This window comes from Neoarius graeffei, chromosome 3, assembly GCF_027579695.1.
Source record: "Neoarius graeffei isolate fNeoGra1 chromosome 3, fNeoGra1.pri, whole genome shotgun sequence".
Taxonomy (NCBI): domain Eukaryota; kingdom Metazoa; phylum Chordata; class Actinopteri; order Siluriformes; family Ariidae; genus Neoarius; species Neoarius graeffei.
The window spans coordinates 39968073-39990827 of NC_083571.1; the positions used below are offsets into that span (position 1 = coordinate 39968073).

General features: G+C 41.7%; 1 protein-coding gene across 1 annotated transcript in view; it reads right to left on the bottom strand.

Annotated features, from left to right (window-relative positions):
* col9a1b (collagen, type IX, alpha 1b) overlaps window positions 1-22755 on the bottom strand; it is a 117159-nt gene that overhangs the window by 90951 nt on the left and 3453 nt on the right. Inside the window, exons 3-12 of the mRNA XM_060915648.1 lie at window positions 20633-20668; window positions 20490-20552; window positions 19044-19097; window positions 18717-18752; window positions 18338-18361; window positions 18170-18223; window positions 17649-17702; window positions 1662-1697; window positions 1516-1572; window positions 1364-1417 (exon numbers count right to left, since the gene is read on the bottom strand). Of these exons, the coding sequence (XP_060771631.1) occupies window positions 1364-1417; window positions 1516-1572; window positions 1662-1697; window positions 17649-17702; window positions 18170-18223; window positions 18338-18361; window positions 18717-18752; window positions 19044-19097; window positions 20490-20552; window positions 20633-20668 (468 nt within the window). The remainder of the gene's footprint in view (window positions 1-1363; window positions 1418-1515; window positions 1573-1661; window positions 1698-17648; window positions 17703-18169; window positions 18224-18337; window positions 18362-18716; window positions 18753-19043; window positions 19098-20489; window positions 20553-20632; window positions 20669-22755) is intronic.

The following is a 22755-nucleotide window of genomic DNA, read 5'->3' on the forward strand; positions in this document are numbered from 1 at the left end:
ATTTTAATTCCAGCTTGTAATGCAACAGAACAGGACAAACACCAAAGGGGATGAATACTATATATACAGTAAATTAGATAGATAGATAGATAGATAGATAGATAGATAGATAGATAGATAGATAGATAGATAGATAGATAGATAGATAGATAGATAGATAGATTATTCATTCTTTTGCATTACTCAAAGAAGACATTCTGTGTATGTGATCATTTGCATTTTTAAATCATCTATCTAGGAAAATGATGATAGTTCTCTTGATTTCTTCACAAATCAGACCTGTACCCCTAATATCCAAATTAGATTCAGTCCTAGTTGTGTATATGGTTAAGGTCCTCGAAGAACACAAGTTTCTACTATCTTGACCATTACATGACATTTGTTAGATTTGGATGCTTGATAAGTATTATACAAAATGCTTGATAAGTAGTAAACAAATATACTAGCAAGACATGGTTATGGACCACTTAACATGTACTAAACCTAATATTAAATCTTTTTATTGAAAGTAATGAATATTAATAATAATTAAGTCTTTATAAATTGCAAAAAGCATTTAACATCAGTACCATCGTAAACATTGAGTAAAAAAGACAGCTGACCAAGGCCCCATGATGACTACAACCATCAGCCAAAATTATAGCAACAGAGATTTCATGTGCAATAGATGTTGAGATAAAAGCTATTTTTGTAAAGAAATTATCGTGTATATCGTACATAGAGAAGGGCACAAATTTTGCCACCAGCAGACTGTGGCAGCAATAAACAAAAACAAACCTATAAGATCCAATAGTGCAACCTACTGCAATTTAAAAAATAATGTTATTGTGCCACCACAGTAATGGAGCACACTCTGCATAATTCTAACATGGAAATACAATTGAACCTTATGACATCAATGCATTTGTTTTGTGAACTACTCGTCATTCGTGAAATAATCCCTATTAAACAGCTAAAACAATTCAAGTCCTTATGTGCACTGGTTACATTTGTATCTATTGGTTGTTTCTATCTGCACATCATACACAAGTCACATTCTATCAGCTAGGGCCCCACCAAAAAATAAAAATAAAAATAACCCCAACCCACAACTGTCCAGGGCCTTACACACCACTTGAACATTTGAAACAGCTCTGCCTCTTAACTCTGTATCCCTGATCTTTTCCCTTTATTGCGTCCCTCCAATATCAATACAAAATCCACCAAAAGTACACTAATCGCTTTCAGGGCTGGTGGCTCCCTGAAATAACTAAAAGAGTCAGGGAGCCAGGTCATAAGGGGGCAAAATCACATTCGGTAATTGGCCGATCGCCATTGATAGAACAAAGGTAAAAAGATACAAGAGACTCAGACGAGTTCTTACCATGTGTCCCTGTTTACCAGGTTCACCAGCCTCTCCCTTCACACCTTTGTGGCCCTGTGGAATAAATAACATTGTGATGACTATACTCAATATTTAACACTTTACATATTTTGCTTCAAAAAATGTCTGGTTTTCTCTTATGTATTGCTTACTTTCATGCCAGGTAGTCCAGGGGAACCAGGTGTGCCAGGTGGACATGCATTGGGGCACTAAAAGGCAAGTGAACTAGTTTAGAGGCACACACACACAAAAAAAAAAACAACTTAAAACTGTAGAAATTGCCATAAATATATATTACCAGTTCCATTGTCCCACCCAGTATACCTGCAGCACCCTAAAACAAAAGAAGACATTGTAGGTACATTCAGTCCGTCTCTTTAAGAAACTACATTTCCCATCAGCCAACTTCCGCGTTGACCTACGTCACGTGTGGGCGGGATCATCTACGTCACATCCTCCAGGAAGGCATAAACCACCCGGAAACTCCTAGCTCCTCCTCTTTTGGCACCGTGATTTCAACATGGACACAGGGAGGAATCGCTCGCTCTGCGAGCAAACCCCAAAAAATGTCTTTTCTTTTCTTTCTTGCAAGAATCAGAGTTTCGCGCTTTTCTTTGTTTACCTTTGGCCATGGTAGACTCTAAGATCGCGCGATTTTAAACTCAGCTTGAGTTTACAACCGGTTTTTCATTTGTTCCTTATAAGTACGTACTACTGCAGTCCAGGCAGTTATTTTAAAGTTAAGAAGCGACTGGATCCTTTTTTACTCAAAAGCTGTGCACATTGTTTGATCAGAGACTTTCTTTTCATCACGAGCTACCACGCGTCGGACCGAGAAGTTCTCTGCGCCTCACGGAAGTGACTCACGTGCTCCACAATGGTGAAGCTCCAAAAGTCTCGGAACATCTCTTCATAATCTTGCTAGAGGCAAAATACTGAGTAAGACTTGGCATTTGGGCAAAACCTAGTCTTAGGAATTAGCTTTTATTGAAGTAGTGTGAATTTAACCTCAGGAACGGTTTATTACACTGTAAACACGCAGCGTGTTGAATTGATTTATTGTTTTGTTTTAATCTCTCAGTTGTTTTAATAGATAGGCTGTGCATGCTTCTCTTTATTCCTGACTAACACTTTAATTTCCTTATCACACATTTTGACCTTATCAAGGTTTCAGTGGATTCAGTACTGTTATAAGCTAGTGAAATTAGCCTACGGCTAATTTCTTTTGTCCTATTAGCATCCAAAGCTAAGTGTATTGTCTTAGAAACATGTGGCGGTCCTCCCCCACTCACAAACACACCTTAGCTAGCATCCCTTTGTCTTAGCTTAGCCACACGAGGTTAATTTAGGCCTACACGAACACGTGGTCACCAGGCCTGACACACACACAAACACGTGGTCACAGGCCTCGCCTGGCCTCACAAATACACCTCAGTTAGCATCCCATGCTAGCTTATTTCTTTTGCTAGGCCATAGGCCTTACCACATGGTTAACTCCTCCCCCACAAACACATGTGGAGTTAGCTACCGGAGCTAATCCTTTTTGTAGGCCACACACAAGGCCTCTCTCTCTCCCCACACACAAACACACCTTAGCTAGCTTTCCTTTGTCTTAGCTTAGCCACACAAGGCTAATTCCTTTGTTCTCCTCAAATCCCACGTGGTGATCCCTACACCACGTGGACACACATGAACATACCTAGCTAGCATCCCATGCTAGCCTTCTGCTCAGGCCATAGGGCCTTTCACTCACACACACACACACACACATCTCACTGTTTGTATATATTTCAACTGCCATTATCCATTTTTATCTTTGTTATAATAAATTCATTTATTATTGAAACTGTGTGTTTATTTGTGTTCCAATATCTCTGAAGTCCCCAATCTCCAAAGAATTCTAAAAGGTGCATATGATTTATGTAATATGGTAAATGATCATAATAATTTGGAATATACCATAATTTAGCTGTTTGGTAATTTATTATTAAGCACCAAAATTAATGGTATTAATTAATGAGACTGATTCCATGAGTGATTTAATGATAACATGAGACTGATTCAATGAAAATGATTCACTGAAAACGATTCAAATGAGACTGATTCAAATTTAATTATTAACCTTCAGATTTAATGAGATTGATCACTCAATTACCCAAATGCACCTACAACATCTTTGAGATTATCTTATGAGAGTCTAATTTCAAATTATTATTTATGTGCTGTTATTTACAGACATGTCCCAAACTGAGTTTAATTACAAGTAACAGAGCTAACATGTTGTAACCTCTACTGCAAAGGAAATTCATCTAGCCATTAGTAGGCAGTGCACTTCCTCTTTTTTACAGATGGCTAAAATTGGGTAAAAGCTTAGTATATTTATTGAACTTATTTGCCTGCAGAAAAAAATAATTGGATCTACAGGTTCCGGCATACAGAACTTTTAGTGCTTGCCCATTATCAGTGGAATGACACATTGAACACATTAAAATGTGTAACCTATTTTACCAGTAGGTCATACAAAACACTCATAGTTAATTTGTCCAGACAGTAATTTCTTTCTATTATTTTTCTTGCATTTTTTGTATTATACAGGGCTGAGCCTGCACTCTGACCCAAACTTCCTAACAATCTGGCATATATGAAGAAAAGAATATAACTTTACTGTAATGTCCTGTATATAGGACACATAAAGGCTTTCTTCTTGTCTTCATCTTACCTGTTGCATACACAGTATTTGAGACCGTAGTCTAAGTAGGGTGTCTTTGCTTAACAAAATTTGAATGAAGTTCTGGATAGGTAGTTTGATATTGAATATACATCATCATTTGTTATATATATATATATATATATATATATATATATATATATATATATATATATATATATATATATATATATATATATATGAATGTTATGGCAGTATTTGGGCTTTCAGTAATATCTTTGAACTGTTTTTTTTTTTCCCTGTGGCAGAATGATTGTAAAGCATACATCTTTAATTTAAAAAAAACACTAGAATTTGGTGCACAAGTTTTAATTTTCTTTGGGTTTTCTGAAATCAACACAGGATCAAAATTATACATACAGGGTCAAAGATTTACATACACTTGCTTAGATTATTAATTCAAAGGTGCTGAAACTTCCAAAATGTCTTTTATCTTGCCAAGGCCTCTTAACTTCCTGTTAGTGATCATGATTGACTACAGCTGGTAGCTTCTCTGTGCTTTCATAAAAAGGGTTTGTTTACAGCACTCATTGGATTGACCAACACAAAGTACAATGGGAAAGTCCAAGGAGCTCAGTGCAGATCTGAGGAAGAGGATTGCAGATATACACAACTCTGGAATGTCTCTTGGAGCCATTTCTACAACAACTGCAAATTCCAAGATCAGTTCAAGCAACTGTATCCAAGTTATTGTGAGGTGTAGTCACTTTGCCCAGCCACTTTGCTTCAAGAAAACCCAAACTGTCACCCTCAGCTGAAAGGAAATTGGTTTGGATGGTCAGGAACAACCCAGGAACCACCATGGCACAGCCCTGCCATGAAATGGAAGCTAATGGATCACTGTCTACAGTTCAGATCACCATGGACTAAGAGGCTGCTTTCCAAGAAATAACCCCCTGCTCCAAAATTGACACCTTCAAGCTTAACCAAAGTTTAACGCTGACCACACGGACAAAGAAAAAGCCTTCTGGAGGATAGCTGCATGGTCAGATGAGACAAAGTTTGAGTTGTTTGGCCACAATGACCACCATGTAAAGAGGGACACTGTACCAACTGGTGGTGTTGTTGGTAGGATCATCATGCTCTGGGGCTGTTTTGCTGCCAGTGGAACTAGTTCATTGCACAAAGTGGATGGAATAATGAAGAAGGAGGACTACCTCAGAATTCTTCAGCATAAACCATCAGAAACTTGAACATGACTTGGGACTTGGGAGTTACAACAGGACAATGAACCCAAACACACATCAGAGCTGGTTGTGGAGGATAAAGCAGGCTAACATTAAGGTTAAAACAAGTCCTGATTTCAACCCTATTGAAAATATATGGACCATGCTTATAAGTCGAGTCCATGCCAAGAAAAGAAACAAATTTAATTGAACTCTACCAATTCTACCATGAAGAGTCATGAAATACCCAACCAGAATTCTGCCAGAAGCTTGTTCATAGTAAACAAAAATGTTTGGTCAAGGTGAAGCTTGTGAAGAGACATTTTACCCAAATATTAGGAGTGCTGTATGTATATTTTGACCCTGTATGTATAATTTTGACCCTGTGTTGATTTCAGAAAACCCAAAGAAAATTAAAAATTGTGTACCAAATTCTAGTGTTTTTTTAGTTCAAGATGTATGCTGTACATTCTGCCACAGAAAAAGAACATTTCAAAGAAATTACTGAAAGCCGAAATATTGCCATGATATTCATATCCAAGATGACATTCATGTCACTGTATGTAAACTTCTGACCACAACTGTATATATAAGGGATAAAATTAGTTCATATGTATGTTTAAAGTCCCCCTCCGAAGCATCACCACCTTAATGTGGTGGAGGGGTTTGGGTGTCCTGGTGATCCTGGGAGCTGTGTTGTCGGGGCATTAGCCCCTGGTAGGATCTCCCAAGGCAAATTGGTTCCGGGGAGGGGCTAGACTAAGAGCGATTCAAGACCCCAATGAAACGGCAAAGAAGGAGCTGCAGCACCTTGCCCAAGATTCGGAAACTCGAACCTCCTCCTGGAGCCAGACCTGGGAGAGGAGCTCACCAGCAAATGTCTGGTGGCCAAGCCTTGGCCCATGGGGCCCAGCTGGGCACAGCCCAAAGAAATTACATGGAGCCACCACCATGTTGGCTCACCACCCACAAGGACAAGCACCAGGGAAGGGTGCATTGTGAGCCGGGTGGTAGGCAAAGGCGGGAGCTTGGGTGTACTGATCCTCGGCAGCACAAAGTAGTGATTGGGACATAGAATGTCACCTCTCTGGTGGGGAAGGAACCAGAGCTGGTGCAGGAGGCAGAGCAGTACCAACTAGATATAGTTGGGCTTGCCTCCATGCATAGCACCAGTTCTGGAACCAAACTCCTGGAGAGGAGGTGGACTTTCTCCTTTTCCAGTGTTGTCCAGGGTGAGAAGCATCGGGTAGGTGTGAGGATACTCACGAGCCCCCAGCTGAGCGCTGCTGTGTTGGAGTTCTCCCCGGAGAATGAGAGGGTCACCTCTATGCAACTGCAAGTTACTGAGAGAAAAACTGTGACTGTTGTTTGTGCTTATGCACCAAACAGCAGTGCAGAGTATTTGGCCTTCTTGGAGTCACTGGGTGGTGTCCTGGAAGGGGTGCTGACTGGGGACTCCATAGTTCTCCTGGGGAACTTCAATGCTCATGTGGGCAATGATGGAGAAACCTGGAGAGGGGTGATTGGGAGGAATGGCCTGCCTGATCTAAACCCAAATAGTGTTTTGTTGTTGGGCTTCTGTGCTCATCATAGATTGGCCATAACAAACACCATGTTTGAGCATAAGGTGGTGCATAAGTGTACCTGGTACCAGAACACCTTAGACCAAAGATCAATGATCGACTTTGTGGTCGTATCATCAGATCTGTGGCCGTATGTCTTGGACACTCAGGTGAAGAGAGGAGCAGAGCTGTCAACTGATCACCACCTGATGGTGAGTTGGATCAGATAGTGGGGGAGGCTGCCAGACGGACCTGGCAAACCCATATGTGTAGTGAAGGTGAACTGGGAACATCTGGCAGAGTCCTCTGTTCGTGAAGACTTCAATTCCCACCTCTGGGAATTGAAGTCTTCATGAACAGAGGACTCTGCCAGATGTTCCCAGTTCACCTTCACTACACATATGGGTTTGCCAGGTCCGTGTTTTTTATGCATCCCAGGGGAGGTTGGGGATATGGAATCCGAATGGACCATGTTCAAAGCCTCCATCGTAGAGGCGGCTGGTAGGAGCTGTGGCCAAAAGGTCATTGGTGCCTGTTGTGGCAGTAACCTAAGAACCCGTTGGTGGACACCGGCAGTGAGGGAAGCTGTCAAGCTGAAGAAAGAGGCCTTTCAGGCTTGGTTGGCCCAGGGGTCCCTTGAGGCAGCAGGCAGGTACCAGGAGGCCAGAAGGGCTTCAGCTTCGGCAGTTGCTGAAGCAAAAACCTGGGTGTGGGAGGAGTTCGGGGAGGCCATGGAGAAGGCCTTTTGGTTGGCCTCAAGGAAGTTCTGGCAAACCATTCGGCAATTCAGGAAAGGGAAGCAGGGCTTGCCTCAGGCTGTACACAGCTGGGGCAGAGAACTGCTGACCCGAACTGGGGATATTGTTGGGTGGTGGAAGGAGCACTTTGAAGAATTCCTGAACCTGTCCTACATGTCCTCCATGGAAGAGGTGGAGTCTGAGGACTCGGGGAAAGCTTCACCCATATCTCTAGCAGAAGTCACTGAGGCAGTCAAGAAGCTCCTTGGTGGCAAGGCACTAGGGGTGGATGAAATTCGCCCTGAGATGCTGAAGGCTCTGGACATTGTTCAGCTGTCTTGGCTGACATGCCTCTTCAATGTCACGTGGAGGTTGGGTACAGTGCCTGTGGAGTGGCAGACTGGGGTGGTGGTTCCTCTTTTCAAAAAGGAGGACTGGAGAGTGTGCTCAAATTATAAAGGTATTACACTGCTGGGACTCCCCAGGAAAGTTTATTTCAGGGTGCTGGAAAGGAGGCTCTGACCAATTGTTGAACCTCAGATTCAGGAGGAGCAATGCAGATTCCATCCTGGCCATGGAATGGTGGACCAGCTCTTTACCCTGGCACAGTTGTTGGGGAGTTCATGGAAGCATGATGAGCCAGTCTAAAAGTGTTTTGTAGATTTGGAAAAGGCTTACAACCATGTCCCCTGGGGGCTCTTGTGGGGGGCACTGTGGGAGTATGGGGTATTGGGGCTGTTGCTACGAACCATCTGGTCCTTGTGCAACCAAAGTGTGAGCTGTGACCAAATTCTCGGCACAAAGTCAAACACATTCCCAGTGGGTGTTAGACTCTGCCAAGGCTGCCCCTTGTCACTGATCCTGTTTGTGATATTCATGGATGGGATCTCAAGGTGCAGCTGGGGTGAGGAGGGTGTCTGATTTGGGAACCTCAGAATTGCCTCTTTGCTTTTTGGAGATGATGCGGTTCTGTTGGCTTCTTCAGAGCATGACCTTCAGCAAGCACTGGGATGGTTGACAGCTGAGAGTGAAGCAGCGGGAATGAGAGTCAGCACCTCCAAATCTGAGGCCATGGTTCTCTGCCGGAAAATGGTTGGAAGTGAGTTGCTGCCCCAAGTGAAGGAGTTCAAGTATCTCAGGGTCTTGTTCACGAGTGATGGTAAAATGGAGCGTGAGATGGAAAGGCAGATTGGGTGGTGTCAGCAGTAATGCGGGTGTTGTACCGGTCCGTCATGGTGAAGAGGGAGCTGAGCCGGAAGGCAAAGCTTTTGATTTACCATTCAATCTATGTTCCAACCCTCACCTATGGTCATGAGCTCTGGGTAGTGACTGAAAGGATGAGATCACAGATACAAGTGGCTGAAATGAGCTTTCTGCATAGGATGGCTGGGTTCACCCTTAGAGATAGGGTGAGGAACTCAAACATCCGGCAGGATCTCGGAGTAGACCTGCTGCTCCTTCATGTCGAAAGGAGTCAGCTGAGGTGGTTTGGGTATCTGATTAGGATGCCCCCTGGGCACCTTCCTTTGGAGGTTTTCCGGGCACATCCAACTGGGAGGAGACCTCAGGGTAGACCCAGAACATGCTGGAGCTATTATATACAGTATCTCACTTGGCCTGTGAGCGCCTTGGGATCCCCCAGAAGAAACTAGAAAGCATTGCTTGGGTGAGGGACGCTTGGAATACCCTGCTTAGCCTGCTGCCACCATGATCCAACTTCAGATAAGCAGAAGAAAATGGATGGATGGATGTTTAAAGTATTTAATTTTCTGTAAAACTACTTTGTGACAATATCTGTTGTTAAACATGCGATACAAAAATGTGTGATACAGAAAGCTCATGGGCACCGTGTGAGACAGCTGCCTCTCCAGTAGCTCTGTAGTTTTTAGCTCTTTAAACCTCTTTTTTCCACCTTTTTTTACTTTCTGCTCTTCTTACGAAGACATAGTGTGTTTTACTTATATAACATGGATATTTTTAACTTTAACACACAACCAGGAGCCAGTTTTCTCACTTATTCAAGAGAGGAGCTGCTGGCCCTGAAAACAATGGGACGAGCTGGGATATGACACCCCATCCTGGCAGAGCTGAGGAGGAAACCCAGGGGCTACAAGGCTGGAGCTAAGCTAAAGGCTAGGCTAGCAGACAACCAGCAGCGCTACAAACCATCCATTCCCTCTGTTATCATGGGGAATGTGAACTCGCTGCCGAATAAAGTCGACGAGCTTTCCGCTCTGAACAACCAGTGGATTTACCAGGAGAGCAGCTTATTTATCTTTACAGAGACATGGCTAACACACCTTGTACTGGATGCTAACGTGGACCTGTGGGGATTCACTGCTGTGAGAGCCAACAGAGACACTAACACATGCGGGAAAAGCAAAGGTGGGGGACTCTTCATTTATGTTAACAATCACTGGTGTAACCCAGGACATAAAGACAGTTTTATGTTGCCCGGACTTGGAGCTGCTAGCCGTTAGCCTGCGGCCATATTATCTGCCAAGGGAGTTCAGTCATGTGATCACCATCTGTGTTTACATCCCTCCGAGGGCAGACACAGCTGCTGCATGTGAAAGGATTCATTCTGTCACAGTAAGGCTGCAGACACAGCACCCTGAGGCATTTATCATCATTTCTGGGGACTTTAATCATGCTACTTTGGACTCTACTTTGGCTGCTTTTTACCAGGCTGTGGATTGTCCAACAAGGAACAACAGGACAATTGACTTGCTGTATGTTAATGTGAGGGATGCATACAGAGCCACACCCCTCCCCCCACTAGGGAAGTCTGACCACAACCTGGTTCTTCTAAAGCCAAAGTACACCCCCCCCCCCCCCCCCCCGGTTCAAAGGCAGCCTGCAACAACTAGCTCCATCAGGAGGTGGTCCCCTGAAATGGAAGATGCCCTCAGGGACTGTTATGACATCACGGACTGGGATGTGCTGCTTAGCCCACACTGTGAGGACATAGAGGGGCTGACACACTGCCTGACGGATTACCTTAACTTCTGTGCAGACGTGGTCTCCCCTGCTAAAACTGTACAGTGTTACCCTAATAACAAGCCATGGGTAACACAGGAAGTCAAAGCTGTCCTCAACAGGAAGAAGGCTGCCTTCAGGAGCAGGGATAGGGAGGCGATGAAAGCAGCACAGCAGGAGGTAAAACGCTGCATGAGGGAAGCTAAGGACAGCTACAGGAGGAAGGTGGAGCAGAAGCTGAAGGAGAACAGCATGAGGGAGGTCTGGGAAGGTGTGAAAACCATCACAGGCCACAATACAAAGACCAGAGTCGTTGAGGGGACAGTGGAGAGGGCGAATGAGTTGAATGACTTTTTCAATCGGTTCAACCAGCCCATGTCCCCCCCACCCTCTCCCTCACTGCAGCCATCTTTCCTTCTTCCCTCAACACACCTCCCCCCAGTCATCACAGCAGCCCCCTCCTCCCCCTCCTCCCCCTCATCCCCCACCTCAACACAGACTCCTCCATGCATTACTGCAGACCAGGTCAGAGCTCAACTGAGGAAACTTCACCCCAGGAAAGCAGCAGGCCCGGACAAGGTGTGTCCCCGACTACTGAAGACCTGTGCTGCTGAACTGGGTGAACCACTCCAATGCATCTTCAACCTCAGCCTGCAGCTGGGGAGAGTGCCCACCCTCTGGAAGACATCATATATCATTCCAGTTCCCAAAAAGAATCAGCCCAGTGAGCTGAATGACTTCCGACCGGTGGCACTCACTTCACATCTGATGAAGACATTGGAGCGGCTCTTCTTCAGCCTCCTCAGACCCCAGGTACAACCAGGGGCACAGATAGGATTTTTGAACTGGGGGGGACTGAGCTGTCAGCAAATGATTCCATTTTGTGTAAATGCATATATGTGTCAGAAAATAGAATCCAGGGACACATGTCTGCCCGAGGGCATTTTGAGTTATTGACAGATTCAGAAAGTACAGTTTCTAAGCTTTCCAATGATGCCTTCCATGTGGAGATCTGACAATATTTGAAGAATGTGTGGCCTTTTGAAAGTGTATACTTCTTAAAACAGAAAAGGGAGAAAATCGCCCTCAAAGTTTTCCATCTCAGCTACTCTGGGTGTAGGGCGGGCACATAATGGCTCATTTGCATGATATTAAGGAAAGCTCTACCCCTTATTAGCTAGCACGATGCTACTTTCATGTAAACAAAGATCACCATGTCAATTTTCCTTCCATGCAAAGTATGCCCAAAACAATTATGAAGTACAAAAATAAGTCCTAAAGTATACTTTAACGTTTTGTGGTTGAAAAATTACTCACACCGTAAGAAAGAAAGATAGCACAATGATGACACAACTAACAGCACTAGTTTCATGTAAAGCCTCGGTCACAACCGGCCGTACAGTACGTGCTCCTACGGCCGGTCTACATGGAAAAAATGCAAGAAACGCACGAGAGCATGCATGAAACACACTAGAGCGCGCGTGTGACGTGCTGATCTTCGAGCCGCAGACCGGCCACAGGGGTTCGTTGTCATGTCAAACAAACTCTACGGGCGCTTACGTTTTTTTCAGGTTGCAAGACAAACTTATGGCCAACGTGCGTCTTTCTCCGTGAACAAAAAAAAAAAAATGCAGCGATTTGGGAAACGCCAAAAATTGCACGGCCAAAAAATCGTACGTCCGGTTGTGACCTAGGCTTAACCAAACCACAACACTCTCCGTTACATGCAAAACTAACCACACAGCCTTAGATTAATAAACTTACCCCATCAGAAAGAGAAACGGCGCCTTGCACACACCAATGCCTCCGATGGAATATGTAGTCCTAGAACGGTCCGTGTATAATCCGATCATTCAAATATTCCATTCAATCTGGAAAACGAGGTTGCGGGGGTTTTTTGCTAGAAATGGTTATCTCCGATGTAAATACCGTGTGTCTGTTTGCTTCGCGGTGTTTCAGCTCCTCTGCGCTCTGTTTAGCTTGCTCATTCCATAGTGAAATCACACGCCTCTATGCAGGTTAAGTAGCCACGAGCTCAGCTCGCATCATACAGCTGATTCGCGAAAAAAAAAAAGACTTAAATCATCATGTGAATGGCCCATATGGTAATTTACCCACACCCCCCAGCAGGCTACAGTCCTGACAAAACGAGACAATTTGCAACAAAAAATGTATGCTTTTCCAACAAAACAATCGATTATCTGAAATACTGATTGCATTCTTCAAGATCTCAACTTGCACATGATGGAAAAAAACAAAAATCACAAATTTCGAAAAAAAATGCTTCTTTTGCGATTATCTCGGATTCGTTTCGGCCGACATGTGTCCCTGGATTCGGTGAGGGGTCACATATATATATATATATATATATATATATATATATATATATATATATATATATATATATAAATAAAATGTGTGTGTGTACTGAAGCTTCAATATACATTCGAATTGTGAGTTTTCTAACTGAATGAACATTGGTAGACAAAGGCCTACCTGGTCAACATTGCTTGGTTTTTGAAAAAACGCTGTAGCTAACTGTTTTTTGTTTTTTCATTGTTGACCCCACCAGGGATTGCCTGCAGGCCAGCAGGACAATGTTAACATCTTGAATCTCATAATTTCAGTTAACAGTTGCTGCTTACTAAAATAACATTATACATAAAAATAACAACATTAAAAGATATTCACCTACAGCCTAGAATGCTGTTATTTTACATTTAGCCTACTTCAGGTAAGTCCAAATTCCTTCTTATTATTATCAGACTAGCTACTCAACATTACAAAACAAGTATTTGTCACATCTGGGAAAGGCAACAGGCATAGGATATTTACATCTTTTGGTTCTTGAAACAAACGCTGTGATTTTTTCCCCCTCTTCTCTGGCTTAATGTGGCAGAAAGATCACCAGCTTGGTCATTAGACAGTTGTTTATGATCACTATGGTTACCGTGACAGGCAAAGTCCCCAGCTCCTCTTAGGACCCCGGGGTCGAGATGGTGCGTTACATTTACATTGGAAGTCGGAACTTGGAGCTCCGAGCAACATAACCTCAGAACTGAGCGCTTCCCAGTTTAAAAGCTGGGACATCATGGAACATGGAATTCGAAAAAAATGGCCAGTTAATGAAATGAAATGAAAACCCCAACGTTTATGCTGGGAGATGCTGGATTTCAATGCTTTTCCGACTTCAAACTTCCAACTTACGAGTACAACTGAATGCACCATTAGTCGCAGCAGAAACACCACTGCTATCAAATGGATGAGCTGTGCAGTGTTATTAACCGAGAATTATGTGGAAAATGAACACCTTGTTTTCCCAACTCTGCAAGGATCTGCTCCAGTCTACACCGATTCAAGAAGGGGAAAATGTGGATTGATCACTGACAAGGCTGCTGCTGCTGCCATTTCAACTTTGTGCTGCAGTGGAAGTTAGTCTAACTAACGGAACATTAATCCTCACTTTTTCTACCTATGTGTGGCGCCTTACGTAGGGACGGTGGGTGGGGGGGACAGATGGGGGGTCACTATAAATCTGGGGGAACATGTCCCCCCCGTCCCCTGTGCTATCTGCGCCCTTGGGTACAACATGCCCAGGACTGTCTGCAGTTTGCGTACCGGGCAGGTGTCGGTGTGGAAGACGCCATCCTCTACCTGCTACACCAAGCCCACTCGCATCTGTATAAGGGAAATGGCACAGTGAGGATCCTCTTCTTGGACTTCTCGAGTGCCTTCAACACCATCCAGCCCCTATTGCTTCAGGACAAATTGAACAGGATGCGAGTGGACCCCTGCCTGGTCACCCGGATCTCTAGCTACCTCACTGACAGGCCGCAGTACGTCAGGCTGAAGGACATCACGTCTGACACTGTGATTAGCAGCACCGGAGCACCCCAGGGCATGGTGCTGGCCCCTCTTCTCTTCACCCTGTACACCGCGGACTTCTGCTACAACTTGGAGCTGTGTCACATTCAGAAGTTTGCCGATGACACAGCCATCATTGGGTGTATCAGTGACGACAGAGAGGAGGAGTATAGGAGCCTGGTGAGGGACTTTGCTGTGTGGTGCAACAGGAACCATCTGCAGCTCAACACCTCAAAGACCAAGGAGCTGGTCATTGACTTTAGGAAGTCCAGACCAAGGTCATGACCAGTTCTGATCGAGGGAGTTGAGGTGGAGGCTGTGGATTCCTCCAAGTACCTCGGGCTGTGGCTGGACAGCAAGCTGGACTGGACTTGCAACACCAAACACTTATACAGGAAGGGACAGAGCAGGCTATACTTCCTTAAGAGGTTGCGGTCCTTTAACATCTGCAGGAAACTCCTGTGGATGTTCTATCAGTCTGTGGTCACCAGTGTCCTATTTTAAACCATGATGTGCTGGGGGGGAAGCACATCCAAGAAGGACACATCCAGGCTGGACAAACTGATCAGGTGGGCCGGCTCTGTGGTTGGCATGAAGCTGGACTCTCTGGTGACGGTGGCAGAGAAGAGGTCTATGGACAAACTATTGAACATTATGGACGATGCCAGTCACCCTCTGCACACCGTCATCAGCAACCAGAGGAGCCTGTTCAGTGACAGAATGCTCCTTCCCAAGTGCAGGACGAACAGACTCAAAAACTCCTTTGTCCCTCACGCCATCAGACTGTACAATTCCTCTCTGGGGGGGAGGAGGGGTAACAGGAGGACAGAGGATGGGAAGGAGCAGTAGCCTAGCCTAACAATAAGCAATACCAGACAATGTGCAATATAAAGTGCAATATCTTTCCTACCACCGCCCCCCCTTCTCCCCACCTTTTCCCCCCTCCTTCCCCCCTTCCTCTCTTCCCCATATCTTATTCTTTTTATATTTGTATATGTAAATACTTAATTTATTTTAATTTATCTAGGAGTTTTTCTCTATTTCTTTTCTCTGTTTATCTGTAATGATGCTGCTGGAATCTTAATTTCCCTGAGGGAACCCGCCCAAAGGGATCAATAAAGTTTTATCTAATCTAACAAATAAACTTGATATGAATAATGTTATAGGAGTCCAGCTGGATCCATTTTTCAAAAACTGGAGGCAGTTTGTGAAGAAAGGATACTTGGCAAACTGCTATCTATCATGGAAAAAAACACACACTCTACATCACACATAAACAGAACCTTCAGTAACAGACTGATACATCTGCGCTGTATTACAGAGTACCGTGCCAGATCATTCTTACCTACAGCAATCAGACTATATGAGGCACCTTACTGTCACAACAGTACTGACTTTATAGGGATAAATAAATTTATTAGGGATAAAATTAGCTTATATGTTTAAAGTCTTAAATTTTCTTTAAAGCTGCTTTGCAGCAGTGTCTGTTGTTAAAAAATGCTATACAAATGACCTTGACTTAACTTCCCACAGAACCAGGACTAGAGCGCATTTGCACTTCTACTTCCACACACATTGGCACTCAGAGTGCACAGCTTGTGCCATTGACTACAATGCGTGCAATGCCGTTACAACTAATTACCATGCACCTGTTCAAGATTAGAGTGCAATCACAGCATGCAGTTATAATGGCTCCCTAAACACACAGACTTTGCAAAGTATAAGCACTGTATCTAGTGTCTCACATTACCAAGCCTTGTATCTGTGTATTGCCTTTCTGATTTTGCCTCACTTGACCATTGCCCATTCCATGACCCTGCCTTTGTCTTATGTTTTTGAACTGTTTGCCTGCCTGTTTTTAAATAAAAGCTCTTCCTGCACTTATATCTGTCCATTCACCCACAGTTACATAACACAATTACCACTACAACTATTATTATTATTATTATCTTAAACACTGACCGATCTTTTACCGATAATTCACCCAAAGGAGCAAGCCACAACCCATGGGTAAAGGTTCATTGAGTCTTTCTCCACTTAGGTTTTAAGCACCTTCCTTAATATCCTAGCTGTGCCTAAGAAAGCTGTCTTCTGTAGGAGAACTACATCAATCTTCAATTCCAGCTTATCTAGCCATTTTTCAAGGGTCTTCATCACTGAGCCTAAAGCCCCAACCACTACCAGGACTACAACAACAGTCCTTATTTCCCATAGTCATTACCCATCCATTATCCATAACCACTGTGCAGGGTCACGGGCAAGCTGGAGCCTATCCCAGCTGACTATGGGCGAGAAGTGGGGTACACCCTGGACAAATCGCCAGATCATCGCAGCGCTGACACATAGAGACAAACGACAATTCACACTCACGCCTAAGGTCAATTTGGAGCCACCAATTAGCCTAACCTGCATGTCTTTGGACTGTCGGGGAAACCGGAGCACCCAGAGGAAAACCCATGCAGACACAGGGAGGACATGCAGACTCCACACAGAAAGGCCCCTGTCGGCCACTGGACTTGAACCCAGAGCCTTCTTGCTGTGAGGTGACAGTGCTAACCACTACACCACTGTGCCACCCTTCCATAGTCTATTATTATTATTATTATTATTATTATTATTATTATTATTATTATTATTATTATTTTGTACTGTTAGTAGTAGTAGTTGAACCTGTGTTACTGCTGCTGTTGCTATTATTATTATTAGTAGTAGTAGTAATAGGAGGAGGAGTAGCAATAGTATTAAAACTATGTCATGGAACATTTTAATGGACATTTTCCCATTTTCTTGCATAATATCCAAATGGCTTGTTTACAAGTTTGTTTTTCCCATTAGATTATTTTTTGTTTCTTTTTTTCTGCTTTGCACTGTTATGTCTTACTGTATTTATGGTTATTTGTGAATGTCTTTTTACCACTACTATAACACTGTCATTTCCCTCGGGATCAATAAAGTTTCTATCTATCTATCTATCTATCTATCTATCTATCTATCTATCTATCTATCTATCTATCTATCTATCTATCTATCTATCTAGAATGTTAGTTTACAGTAAAACATATGGCATTCTACACTGTCCAACCAAAAAAAAGAGGTTTCCATTTGGATTTAAATAAGCAAATACATAAGAGCCTTTGATTGGATAATTACTACAGTATTTTTTTTTTTTGGCAGGGCAGTGTATATAACCATTAACTTTATTAAAAGTACACAGTTCATTGTATCTCTTTCACGAAGGACGATACTTACACGAGGTCCTGGTGGCCCACGGGGTCCTTCTGGCCCCCTGGCACCCATGGCTCCCTATTGTACAAGAAATAAATTGTAAGCAGCAGCTTGTAAAATACTGTATGCTTTACTAAGCATACACTAAAAAAGAGTTCATTGAATTTACTTAATTCAAATGCATACACTGGTTCCACATGAATGAACTGAGTTGCATTACCACAGTTTATTTTCATGCAGCCAACATGATTTGTCAATGTATATTCAAAGTCCTGGAATAAAATCAAACTCCATGCAGTTACCTATATGCTCAAGACCAAACCCATGGCTCTGGTGTGCTAACAATATTACCCACTGTGCTATCACGCCACACATGAATTTTTCCTGTTAGCATCGACATCCTTCTGAGAAGTTATAGCATAACTATATATACTATTTTCTCTTAAATCTGACCAACCACTTATTTCCTTTTTTTTATCCATTGAATCATGACTGCAAATATGTACACAATAAAACCATAAGTTTAGTGCAAATAAGCTACTCACAGGAGGGCCAACTTCACCAGGGTCACCTGGAAGTCCACCAGGCCCTGGTGGTCCCTGCACATAAAAATTAAAAATACAAGCTGTTGAATCCATTCGTTGTGTAAAACCAATTAGTCCTTGGCAGCGTACTGGAGTTCACAATAATTGAGGCAGAAAACAAGAACTTACCAGTGGTCCATCAAACCCAATACCCTAGAAAGAAGGAAGATGAGTTGAGAGACCAAGTTCTTCATATATGCCCTCAGTAGAAAAGTATTCTGTACAAATATTTTTGCTAGTTTATAATAAGTGAATGTGCAATTGTTTATGGAAAAATCACAGGGGAAAAAAACACACAATTAAATGTTGAACACAAAATTTATCCCACTGGGACCTAAACATTAAGATTAATTATTAATTATTATTAAGAATTATTATTAATTATTAATATTATGAAACACATAGATGAGTCTGGCATTACTGATTACACTGATTAAGGTAAGTTAGTAATTTGTTTCTGCTAATGACAAAGTATGTAAAAATTTCACCAGATTTTTTTCGTACTTACAGCTTCTCCCCGAGGTCCAGGTTTCCCTGGCTCTCCCTGCATCATACAACAAATATTTAAATGCACAATTAAAAAAAAAATCCCTGTCATAACAATAAGGTAACAACAAGGAGCCATATATTGGATCATTGAGTCTAAAAAAGACAATTAACAAAATAGAGACAAAGTGTCATATTCTTGTTTGTGTGATAGGCACACGATTAAACAATATTTTTAAGGGGACAGAGGCACAATTATGGCTTATTATTCACAAAGAATGGCTCTGAACAGCAATTTCTATACTATCATCTATCAAAAAGAAAGTTAAGGAATTAATTTTTCTCTCACCTTCTGTCCAGTGGGGCCACCTGGGCCTGCATCTCCTGTGGGACCAGTCAAACCCTAAGAACAAGAGAGGTTCAAAAAATATGGGAAATCCTATACAGTCATTTCATCCAATTAAATACAGCAAATTCATACAGAAGCAATGACCCCGATAGACCATTTTCAGAAACTCAAAAATGTTCAACCATGATTAAATTATTTCTAGGCTTGGTAACATTTAACAATGTAATTACATACATACATGTTTACATAACAAATATATTTCTATACACAGGACTATCAGAGATGTAACGCTATAATTTTAGTACTGTTAAATGACATTTCGAGTCATGTACTCATTTGGAATAAACACAGTGACTTTAAATTGTCCTGAAAGTTGAATCAGGAGCAGGTGGTGGTACTCCAGGAGAAGGACTGAGAAACACTGCCCTAAAGGATTAGGGATGGGACGGGATGGGACGGGACAGGACTTTGTTAATCCCAAGGGAAATTCTTGATAATGCCAGTGTGTGGATTTTATCATGCTGCTGCTACATCCACATGTAAATAAAAACAAACATAGAGTTCATATATGGCATATTAGTATAGTATGTATAGTATTGTATGTATAATACAGTATGTATACTAATCAAATTTAAATCTTTTTTTTTATTTTGGCACATTTGCAGTTTTGTCAGATTGGATAGAGCTAGAAGAGCATGCTTTGTAAAGTGTACACATACTATCCATAGTCTAGAGGTTTAAATATTTGACCTTCCCAAACAAGACACATTCATTCAAGATATCATTCCTCATAAGCCTGAGAATTTTTAAACAGAAACATCCTCTGTATCCTCTTTATCCTCTGCACACAGATGTATCCTTCATTAACTTAGCAAAAACTGATTTGAAAGCCAGAAGCATAAAGTATTTCATAAAACATAAAGAGTTGAGAGACAATTCACTTCTATACAAACAAGTGCAGAAAGTCATTTTGAAAAAAAAAAAAGCTCCCATGTGATCCTGTGCATCTAAGTCATAAACAGCATGTTTACTTTTTTTAAGTTGTGTTTATTTTTATTTAGATTATGCAAAAGAAACATGTAAGATGTAAACAATGTAAACATACATGTAAACAAACATGTAAAACCTGTTTATGCTATTCACTGCCTATATTGGATATCTGGGCAAGTGCAAAAGAAGCTTTCTGTTCATAAACTTACAGAGCTCTCCAGGCTTAGACAAAAAGACTGTTGTCTAAAGAAGGAGGCATTTACTGGGTTGTTGCTTCAGTCAGGTGAGAGAAATTCTTAGCTTTTTTTGGCCTATTTGTAGAGATCACTCACCACCTCATCTCACCCACACACCAACACACAGAAAAGAACTCTCAATGTCCCTCACACATTTGACAATATGGCTGTACTGTAGACCTCAAGCAAATAGTGAATAGATGCTTGGTGAAACACTTACATCATCTCCAGGCAATCCAGGAAGTCCAGCAGAACCAGGTTTCCCAGGATCACCATCAAGTCCCTTCAAATTAAAACTATTTTATTCTACAGATATTTTATACAGTTATTGCAATTTAATTAAATCAACATGTCAGTACATACTGCAGAACCATCTTCTCCATTTTCACCACTTTCCCCCTGAAAGAAAAAAAGTGACATTATTATTGTAAGTTTCTATCTGACTTTTGGCTCAGAAGGAGTTCAGCATGCAAATTCAATTAAATGCACTTCCTTGCCATTTGGTGTTAAACTATGTCTAATTTCTAAAGAATATAAAAATAGAAATCCAATCTCAAAAATTCTGTCTGAACTTGGTACTAGAGAGCTCCATCCCAACATGAGCCTTGGAAAAATAGACAACCTTCTCACACAATAGTACTGTTAAAGAAGACTACAGTCTTTCCTTGGCACAACATTTACTGTAATTTTTTTTAATGGATTTTCACATCGAGGGCAACACATGACTCAAAAAAAAAGAGTGGAAAGTCATCTCATTTTAGTGTCACAGGATGACCTGCACCTGAGTTGATTTTAGCGAGAAAGGTGTGTGCATTCCAGTCCCACTCTCTCGTCCAATATGTGCCATCAGCTGTCTGGTGCAAGGGCTGCCACGAGACAAGTGTCGTGCAAGGATGCAGGCTTTATTCTGGAGTGTCATTCCCCTAGGTGGATTGCCATCCAAGGCTTGAGAGCCCCACCTACTCTCATAAAATGTGCATGATGGCTGTTGGCTCAAGAGGAGCTCATCTGCCCTTTGTCAGGTCTTGTTTTTAATCTTGCTGGGTGACATGCCACCCTCCTCACCAGCATAACACCTATGAGGGAGCCAGTTTAGACGTCAACTACCCGTCCATGTAGCAGGTGGTACTTGGTTACAGTGATACCAGTAGCAGGGTCTTTGACCCTGACATGACCCTGATTTACTGTTATAGAACACATGAAAAGGGCAAAACACTGAAGCCTTAGAAAAGGGTTTTATGTATGATAAGTAAGGAAATAAACATTATTTTAATTTTTAGTCTGGTGTACAGTACTTACTACACTTATAATCTATTTGGTTTACAGTGGCACTGAACTGCTTCACTTAGTGACCTCTGCTACACTAGCAATGATGTACTTAGTTAGCTAGTGAATTATATCAACATTCACAGCCTAGATAAAGCACACAAGAATGGGCTAAGTAGTGGGAAGGTTGAACAAATTATTTTAAACAAGGTAATTGAAGCCTGTAGTTGTTTAAATGTGAAAATGGGGTGGTCAAACATATTATTTTAGATGGGGTAATCAGTATCTATACTTGTTTAAATATGGAAGTTTCTGGTTCTGCTTTCAAACAGATGTTGAAAACGAAACAATCAGAATGGAAAAAAAACTAACTATTTATAAATTATTGATACATCATCAGTACCTATAGTGTTAGAAACTATACTGACATTAGGTATTTGGTTAATGAATGTGGTTAATGAATCAGTGGAATCACAGAGATAACAAAAACATAGACCTATAAAACAGTCATTGCTTTATTGCAACAGCAGCAGCACTAGCTTGCATTTGGGTAAGGCCACAATCAGTAAACAGGGCAAGATTTTTTTATTTTTATTTTTTTACTTTTTATGTAGGATCTGTTAAAAAAAAAACAGTAACATAATAAATACTGTCCTACCATCAAACACCTACTGAAATGTATAACTACTTGATATCATCTCAGGCTATGCACAGGTAACTTCAGAGTAGGTCTGCAGAGTGAAGGCATACATATGTGAATAGCCAAAGATACTGCTATTATTAGCTATTCAATTGAAAATGCATGTTCATAGGGTGAGCACTGAAAAAACAGCTTGGAGCAAGCATGTGATTGAGTAACTTTTTAAAAAAGTAAATTGCATTTTAAAGCATAGAGTTTTTTGCTTGTTTGTTTGCTTGTTTGTTTGTTTGTTTGTTTTTGGTCTTACTAATTTAAACATATGAAGACTGAGATGTATTTAGCAGGGGGTATATCAACTGCTAGACCCTATGTAGCAATATTTTTACATCCCACATGAATATAAACTAAATACAAACAAATCCCTAAAAAAATCTAACTTTAAAGTATGCATAAAACAGATCTAGACTGTTTTATAAATGTAAAACTTCAATCAATATCAGTCTAAATAAAATTAAATTTCAGTCAATATCAATTTACATGCTAAAGTGTGTGAGATGTTCATTTACACTGCAAAAAAATT